This window comes from Galeopterus variegatus, unplaced genomic scaffold (assembly GCF_000696425.1).
Source record: "Galeopterus variegatus unplaced genomic scaffold, G_variegatus-3.0.2 Scaffold174, whole genome shotgun sequence".
Taxonomy (NCBI): domain Eukaryota; kingdom Metazoa; phylum Chordata; class Mammalia; order Dermoptera; family Cynocephalidae; genus Galeopterus; species Galeopterus variegatus.
The window spans coordinates 654,322-663,065 of record NW_007726285.1 but is presented as its reverse complement, the minus strand read 5'-3'; the positions used below and the strand labels follow the sequence as shown (position 1 = coordinate 663,065).

The 8,744-nt window shown below is 53.6% G+C and overlaps 2 protein-coding genes across 7 annotated transcripts in view; both read right to left on the bottom strand.

The window, feature by feature from the left end:
• CDK10 (cyclin-dependent kinase 10) overlaps positions 1–5,010 on the bottom strand; it is an 8,357-nt gene extending 3,347 nt beyond the window's left edge. For 2 of the 6 annotated variants that reach the window (XM_008563449.1, XM_008563463.1), the window contains exons 1-7: positions 4,920–5,010; positions 2,778–2,850; positions 1,967–2,038; positions 1,365–1,467; positions 1,172–1,253; positions 713–780; positions 74–126 (exon numbers count right to left, since the gene is read on the bottom strand). In XM_008563449.1, coding sequence (XP_008561671.1) covers positions 74–126; positions 713–780; positions 1,172–1,253; positions 1,365–1,467; positions 1,967–1,985 — 325 coding nt within the window. In that variant the 5' untranslated portion in view covers positions 1,986–2,038; positions 2,778–2,850; positions 4,920–5,010. Of the gene's footprint in view, positions 1–73; positions 127–712; positions 781–1,171; positions 1,254–1,364; positions 1,468–1,966; positions 2,039–2,777; positions 2,851–4,366; positions 4,386–4,881 lie in introns of those variants that run through there. The other 4 variants (XM_008563430.1, XM_008563435.1, XM_008563457.1 and 1 more) reach the window with 4 other exon arrangements.
• A 1,564-nt stretch (positions 5,011–6,574) lies between these two features.
• The window catches only part of SPATA33 (spermatogenesis associated 33), a 9,844-nt gene continuing 7,674 nt past the window's right edge, over positions 6,575–8,744 (bottom strand). Inside the window, exon 3 of the mRNA XM_008563545.1 lies at positions 6,575–7,727. Within this exon, the coding sequence (XP_008561767.1) occupies positions 7,487–7,727 (241 nt within the window). The 3' untranslated portion in view covers positions 6,575–7,486. The remainder of the gene's footprint in view (positions 7,728–8,744) is intronic.

Here is an 8,744-nt window from a genome sequence, read left to right as displayed (position 1 = left end):
AGCCCCCCCCCCCAGCCAGGTGGTGACCATGGAAAGACGCCCCATGCACTCGGGGCCCGCACCCTGAACCCACCTGTCTTCACATAGCCCTTATCAGTCATGAGCAAGTTGGAGACCTTCAAGTCCCTGTTACAGACAGAGAACACTGGTGACTCCCAGGAAGCAAGTTCCATCAGGGAATGAGTTTGTCACCACAGCTGAAGCTCACCACGCTCTCCCACCCACCTCCTGGTGTTAGGGCCTCTGGACAGTGGAGGGTGGGCAGTGGCAAAGCCATCCACAGCTGGGAACACCACAGCTTGAGCAACTTCTGAGAAGAGGCAGCGCTGGGACCCACACAAGTTCTAACTTCCAGTTCTACCTGGTTCCCCAGTGGGTGTCCCATCACCTGCCCCAGAGCAGGAAGAACCTGCTGCCTGCACAATCCTACTGAGAGTCACAGCTCCACAGCTCGGCTCTTTCCACTGCGGGACTTCTCAGGGCCTGACCAAGCTCACACATACCCACTGTTGGCCTCCCAGAGAGCAAGCAGCACAAGGGCTTCTCAAGCTTGTTTGGATCTGGACTCTTTCCTCATGAAGCAGTCAGGGTTTCCACTGCCCATCTGCTCTCCTACATGGCGCTTAGAGTGACCCACCAGCACTGTCCTCCACCCAAGACTATACCCCAGGCCTTGCCCGCCACATCCCTCATCCAGGCTGTCCCCACCCACCTGTGGATGATGAAGTTCCTGTGCAGGTACTGGAGGCCCCGGAGAACCTGCAGCACAATGCACTTGACCTGTGCACAGGGCAAAGGCACTAGTTAGGGGAGCCCAGCCCAGGTTCTGTCACATGCACACAGCCACCAGGACCAGTGGTCACTGTGGCAGCCTTGGGAACCAGTGGTTGCTGTGTGCAGTGCAGCTGGGAAGATGCTGCTGTCACCTCCCCTGCTCAGTGGGCTGTCTACTGAGCAGTGCTGGGAGGGACCTCAGGCCAGCTTCTAGGCCTGGCTTCTGATGCCCCCTTGTTACCCCACAGGCAGTAATTCCACCTCATTAAACCTCCCTGAGATACCCGGGAGGCGGCAGCAGCTCCACACATCCTTAGACAGCCACGTTCAGCTTAAATGTGCACCACAAGGGCCTGTGAACCCCCCACCTCCACCCCAGGGGCCCCCAGCCATGCACCTGGGCCTCAGAGAAGGGTGTCGGCATATTCTCCAGGAGGCTGGCCAGGTCTTGCTCACAGTAACCCATCACCAGGAAGATGCTGAAAGAAAAAAGGGTAGGATGCATGCCACCCCCCGCTTCTCCCCTCCTGCAGGAAGGGCCCCACAGCAGGAGGAGGGGACCACACCAGGAGGGGCAGGAGATTGCTCACCTCTCCAGGTGGCTCCCCACAACCACCTCCTTTAGCTCCACAATGTTGGGATGGCGAAGGCGGAGGAGCAGTGTGATTTCCCGCAGGCTGCTGATGGGGATGCCTGGAAAGAGAGAGGCCTCAGCGAGCCCCATGCTGCCACTCTCAGGGCTCTAGAAACACCCAACACCAGTCCTGCGCTCAGGGAGAACTAGGACAATCCTAATAAGCACTTTCACCCTTCATTCACCAAATATGAATGAGCAACTCTCTGTGCCAACCACAGGGTTAGACAGGTTGTCCACGGTGGGCAAGGTAGAGCCTTGGTGTGGAGGGGGACCAGGAGCTGAGACGGTGAGGTGGAGTCACCAGACAGGAGGGACAGAATGCAGACTCTGGCAGTGGGGAGAATCATGCAGGCCTCAGGGAGCTGGGGCTAAGTGTGGGACTGGGGTGAAAGCGGGGTCATGCTGGAGCCCTCCCAAAGGCCAGCCCCCATTTAGTGACCGAGCAGATGCTCTCAGGAGGGTTTGGTCATGAGGAAACCTCAGGCAGGTCGCACCTTTCTGCCCCCCTCCCACTGTGAGGTCCCAGCCATCGTACTGCCCCTTCTCCCAGCTCACCATCCTTCTCCTTGTCCATCCGCACTTTCTTCAGTGCAACAATCTCATCCGTCTGGGTGTCCCGGGCCCGATCTGAAATGGAAACATATCCACGATGGGAGTCCAACCTGATCCCCCATCTCAAGTTCCTCCCACCACGAGAGCCTCTTCCTGAGCACCCCAGGGTTCCCTTTCTTTTCTTTGACAACATAATACCCAGCAACACTCAGTCCTCATTCTATGCAAGCAACACGCCTAGCCCAAGACACATGCTCCCTAGGGGTTTCCGCTCATTTGAGCAGGGTAGGTGTGCTCAGTTTTCTCTCTGTGCTGAAGCCAGTTGTGTGGTAAGCTCTGTACATTCTCCTACTTAGTCAGCATGGAGATCACTGTCTTCTGTTCTCATGACTATGTTCTAACAGCAAACAAGGTACTATATCTAGAAAAAAAATGACCCTTATTTTGTGTGAAGCTGGCTACAGAAAGCATTGTGCTGATTTGTGCAGCTTCCAGAATGACTCACATCCATGTTGCAGCTGCTATAATCTCCAGCTGCTCTTGGGAATTCTACACTGTATTGCTCTAACAGTTTTCTCCACCCTACAATTACACATTTGGATTACTGACATTAGCAACCTTACACTTATGTTTACACAGGCATGGGGTCAAGTTTATGGTTTTCACCCACAGTCCCTGAACAAGTTTTTGCCCTGGTATGGAGCACAGGATGTGAGCCTTCCAGCCTCAACACAGCTACCACTGGGAAAGCCCCTGTCCTGTGCTCGTCAGAGCCATAAGCTGTTGCTCCAGGACCCCCGTCTTGGCCACTCACACACAATGCCATAGGTGCCCTCCCCGATGCGGTTCAGCTTCTCAAACTCCTTCACGCTCCGGCATCGTCCCAGCTGAAAGAGAACAGCTGAGGATGGATATTTCACACATCATTTGCACCAAGGAACCCGCTCGTGTGTTGTTTACCAAACAAAAAAGCAGTCATGGACCTCAGCTTTTCTGATGAGAAAGGGGGGATCACGATGCTGGGCCAACACTTCGAATGAAACATCATAGTGGCCTAACCACTCCCTTCTAGTAACAGTAGCCACAAGCCACATACATACAGGAACACTTATATGGCAGAGAATGCTGTCCCCAATATCCATAACACTACTTCTTTTGAGTTATGAAACACTACCCAGTCGCATTCGGCCTTGGGAAACGTGTGACTTCCAGATCAAAGAAGGATGGTTGCTCCCCACTTCCCTTGGCCCCTGGAGGCAGGGTGGGACGTGGATGAAGTGTAAGTGGAGCAAAAAGACAGATGAAACCAGATGCCTGGCCTGCCTTGCGCAAAACAGCTGTTTTTCTCTGGAATGTTAAGGGAGAGAGAAATGAAGCCTTATCTTTATCTTGAGATCTCTCTGTCCTAGCAGAGAGCCCATACCCTAATACACGTTTATAATGTAGCACATTTGTAGATGGACCGAATGAGCACTTCTACTTGGATCTAAGAAGTGCATGCAGCAAGATTCAAATTACCCGCTTTCCTCCTCTTAACAACCCTGCCCTCAGTCTTCTTACTTCCTGACTCCTGGAAATTGAGTCAGAATCATCTGGCCCTCCCATGACCTCGCCGCAACCTCCCTTTTCTGCCTTAATTCCCCTTCTCACACCCTCTCTCCTCGTGCTTTCTGTTCATATCTGTATTTCTTTTCTTTTCTTTTCTTTTTTTTGTGACCGGTAAGGGGATCGTAACCCTTGGCTTGGTGTCGCCCGCACCACGCTCAGCCAGTGAGCGCACAGGCCATCCCTATATAGGATCCGAACCCGCAGCCTCAGCGCTCCCAGCGCCGCTGTGCTCCCAGCACCGCTGTGCTCCCAGCACCGCATTCTCCCGAGTGAGCCACGGGTTGGCCCCATATCTGTATTTCTCTTCCTGACTTTGCCCCTGCAGCTCCGATTCTAGCATGCCACCTCTTCTCATCTCTGTGCGTCCAAATGCTAGCCACACTTCGTGGTACCAAAGAAATGCCACCCCTTCTACAAAGCTCTTCCTGACCTCTGGCTAAAAACAACTCGTTCTTCTAAATCCCTGGTACTTGTACGTCTCCAAGCACCTACCGTTGCGCACTGCTCATTGTCCTTGGCTGGGTATGTCTTAGCTCCGCTTTGAGAGCAGATTTCCGACTCGCTGCTTTAGCCCCAGCCTCCGGCGCCATGCTCTGAACTGAGCGAGCACCTGCTGCACAAGTGAACAATGCACAAAGACCAGCAAAGGGCTCGCGTGGCTCCTGTCGCTCATTAAGCCACAATCTGCTCGTGTTTCTTATGGGACAAGTGACTGGACCACTCAGAGCATCGGCAAGTAGTTAAGCCACAATCCAACCCTGGCAGTTCAAACCTGTCTCTCCACGAGCTGCCTACCTTGGTAAAATGACTGAACGCCCCTAAGATTCACCTTCCTCAGCTCTACAAGAGTCGCCGGGAGGCCTACGTGACCGTCGCCCCCGCACAGGCCCCGCACTGAGCGAGGCACCTGTGCAAGCTGCTGGGTGGCAGGCGGAGCCCTGCTGGGTCAGCCGCGCCCAGCGGAGCCTCCAGGCCTCCAGCTCCTCCCTTGGCAAATTCTCCCCAACGCGAGCGGCTGCCGGCTCAGCCTGCAAAGCCCATCTCAGGCGCGAGACCTAGAAACGTCCGAGTTGGAGCCCGGAGCCGGCTCCGCCCGCAGAGACCGGCGGCTTCAGAGCCGCCCCCGCGTCCCGAGCCCCGGCTGCCGAGGATCCGGGCGGCCCCGCCGGCTTCCGCGCCCTCCGGGACTGTCACTGCTGCCCGTGCCGGAAACCTCGGCGCTCCAGCGCAACACCGAGAACCCCACGCGCCTCGCTCCGGCCCGGCCGCTGGCGAGGCGGCAGAGCGGCCCGAGCGGCACCCCCTCGCACCCTGTGTTCCGGAGGCACCGTGAAGAAGCCTTCCTTACGGATACACTTCAGGCGGATCGGCTCAGACTCCAGGTCCGCCTCCGCCATGCCGAACTCCCGCTTCGCTTCCCGTGTGTGCAGGCGCGGACGGGTCCCCCGGCGCAGGCGCGTAATCTACTTCCGGGGGTGTCCTCTCCTTAGCAACGGTTACCAAGGCAACCCCCGCGAACCCTCCGAGGACCTCAGCTCACAGGATCTGCTCCGACAACTTGTCAGCGTTAAGCACGGGCCCCAGATCCGGCTGGACTGCGGGAGAAGGCGGACTGGGGGGCCGCTGCGATCGTCCAGGTGGGGGTCCTCCAAGAGAGGTGTCTCTAGGAGAGGGGTCCTGCTGATAAGGGAGTCTCCAGGATAGGGTGTCTCCAGGTGAGGGTCCTCCAGGTGAGGGGTCAGGTCTTGGTCCAGGGCTGTAGGCTTCAACAATCATTTGAGTGCCTCCTCTGTGCTAGGTACACATTGGGTAGGGGAGACTGAAGGAAAACAAGCCCCCAGTATACAAGCTGTTAGAAGTTCTGTGATGGAAATGACCAGGCCAAGGTGGAAGATGGGGAGAGGAGCTCCCGGGTGAGAAGAGGTCCACAGCCGCATGCCTCCCTTCACTTACTGAAGACCAGAGCTCCAGGGCTGCAGCAGGCCACCACCACGGGCAGCTGCCTTGCCAATCTCTGGCCCATCCCTGGAAGGTGGAAGAAGGAAAGTCAACATGGAATGTTCATGAAGCACCTTGGTGCATGGACCCAGGATCGGGGACAGCATGTCGCCTAGTCTGGCTTCACTGTCGAAATCTGTTACACTAGCCGGGCACAAACTACTGTACACAGCCAAATCTAGACTGTTTTTGATCAGCATGAAGAGAGGGCCTCTCCTCCCCACTCTTGATGTTTCATTCACATCCTGTAGCCTCCAGGAGACATTTAAATTACAAATATCAATTCCAGCAGGTCAGGAACCAGTCTGATGCTTTAAGCTCTTCCAAGAGACAGCTGTGAGAGCTGTACTTGGATGGCAGCAGGGGAGCAGGAGTCTGCCCTGAAATCAGCCTCATCCCCATTGACAGCCAGGGATAGGCTGGCACTGCGTGCAGGAGGGGACACACCATCATTCAGGAAGAAGTAAGGGACTGCATTTCCTGTTCTCCCTCACCACTCTCACGACATCCATCTTTACAGGTTGAGGATTGCTGCTCGGCTCTGGAACCAGCTGGGAGGACAGGTGGGAAGGAAATGGTGTACTGGCCGAGAGAAACACAGGAGGCCCAAAGGCCCCAACGGACTGCACTTGTGTGTGTGTGTGTGTGATGGAATGTAAATCCCTGGGGGTGTTTCTTGTAAGGGTTAGAAAGCTGGGCTGTTCCTGCTCTGAGGAGCCCAGGAGCACAGGCCCATCTGGGCTCCAGTAACTCAGGTTAATGCAAAGCAGGCTTTCAGTAGCAAACCCTCCAACATTTAAAAAAATTAGACGACTTCTGCCAGATTGCTTTCCCCCTGGAAAGTTTAAAACACTTTTAAGCTAAATAGTCTTTAAACAATGTCATATATTCATGCTATACGTTTTTGATTTTGAAAACTCATTTTTCAAAGTCATTTTTTAGTTTGTATATATGCATACATATACAGGACTGTACTTGTAAGCATACGTGTACTAGATAGGGCTGTGTGTATATGTATGTATTAGAAACTATACATATGTGACAGGAAGCAGGCCCCTTCACCCCAGCACTTGAGAAGGTTGTGTCCATGATCCTGGTGGACATGCCACTGGTAGTCAGCCCACCAAGGCCAGAACATCTCAGAGCCAGTCTAGAAACTAACAAAACCAATATGCTGTCACTAGACTAACTGCATGAAACCAAATGGCAACACTGGATCCTGCCCAAAGGGTTGCTGGTGAGGGTGAAGTCAGCTGAGAAGTTGTCCAAGAGCATTGTGCTCAGGTCCCCCAAGTGGCCCTTCACTATCTGGAACCCTTGTTTATGAGACCGAAGGACAAGGCAGTGTTGACAAGACCACTTTCAAAGTGTAAGTGCCATGGCAGCCCCATCCCCACCAGGACACATTCCACATTCTTCTTCTAGGCCTTTTAATACACTAGGTTAGATTATAGTCAAGCTACGAGCCCTTGGGCCCCTGTTAGATGACTTTGCACCTCTCCCTTCTGGAACATTACACCTTAAAAGTTTACCCCACAGAATCTGAACTTTTCCCTAAGTTTGGGGGACATCTCACTCTCTATCACTTCCAAGTACTTAGACTGTACTCATTCAGAAGTGAATGGAAAGGATTTTAACTGCCCATCATGAGTCAGAGTGTAAGATGCCACCTGCTATCTGCCCACCACTCTGCACAGCCAGCCAGTTCCAGCAGGGGTGCTTACACTAGACTTCACTCTCTGAGCCAGTCACTCTTGCTTTCCACCAAGCTGCCAGCGGCTCTGGGGAAGGTAAGACCAGGGTGGTCACTGGGGCAGAAGCTTATGCACCGAAGAAGAGGCACCTGCAGCTTTCCATGGGGCACGGAAGCCCTCCTGCCATCATGGCTGAGACTCATGTCACAGTGAATGATGACAGCTACTCGGGGGCACTTGTTGATTCTTTGATATCCAAACTATAGGCGTCTACTGTACTGGGTTTCCTGTGCCGATGGTAGGGGCCCCACTCAGCCTGTTCCCGAATCGTTCTCTGCTCTTTACTTCCGGTGGAACTGTAGGTGACAAGAGTCTCATTTGAGGCTTGAGTGATGATGATCTCTGGAACACTTTTCTTGCTTGACTTTTGCTGTGCATCAGGTTTCTCTAGAAGAAGAAAACATCTGACATTTAATCAGAATGTGCAGAACTTCTTCCACAATGCAGGCACCACCTGTCCTAGGTAAGAGTAAAGGAATTAGATTCATGGTAGGCAGGAAAAGAAACAGGCCAAAAGCCATCAAGTCTCTACAGAAATATTCCAAAGCTTAGATGGAGGTGCAACTCAGCCATGAGGTTGTGATACTAGGATGCCTTCTTTCAAGGAAGAAAACAGGAGAAACACCGCCAGCACACCGTGGACAGACTGAGTGGCAGCTTGGTTTCAAGGTGACAGACGCAGGAAAGAGAGGACACATGTAAAGGCAGGAGCTGCTTCAGAGGCTAAGGTTCAGATGCACAGTTTCCAAAGGATGCTAATTCTGATAAAAGCCCTCTCTACAGAAGATTGATGAGAGTGCTCTAGAAGTGGACATTTCTTTTTTTTCTTTCTTTTTTTTTTTATTTTATTTTATTTTATTTTTATTTTTTAAATTTTTTTTGTCTTTTTCCGTGTCCGGCAACGGATCGCAACCCTCAGTGCTGTCCCCGCGCCTCGCTCAGCCAGTGAGCAGGAACCGGTCTGTGTGTGGGATCCGAACCCTCGGCGGGAGCGCCTCCGCACTTCCCAAGTGGCGCATTAGCGCAGTGCGCCACCGGGCCGGCCCTAGAAGTGGACATTTCTGATGTTGTCCACATTTTCTTAAACTAGTTAAGGTTGCAAGGGATGTATGGACCTGTGAAGCTGCTGAGCTCATCAAATGTTACCGAGCACAACAGCAGAAGCGCTCTGGCCTGCCCCACCCCTGCCCCCATGACGTTTCGGGCACATCCTTTCCAGCCTTGGTTGAAACACTGCAGAGAGGTCTCGCACTCCATCTCTGTGTACACATATGTGTACATACTCACTCAGTGACACTTTTTACAAAAACACAATTATGGGCCGGCCCGGTGGCGCACTGCGCTAGTGCGCCGCTTGGGAAGCGCGGCAGCGCTCCCGCCGAGGGTTCGGATCCCACATACAGACCGGTTCCCGCTCACTG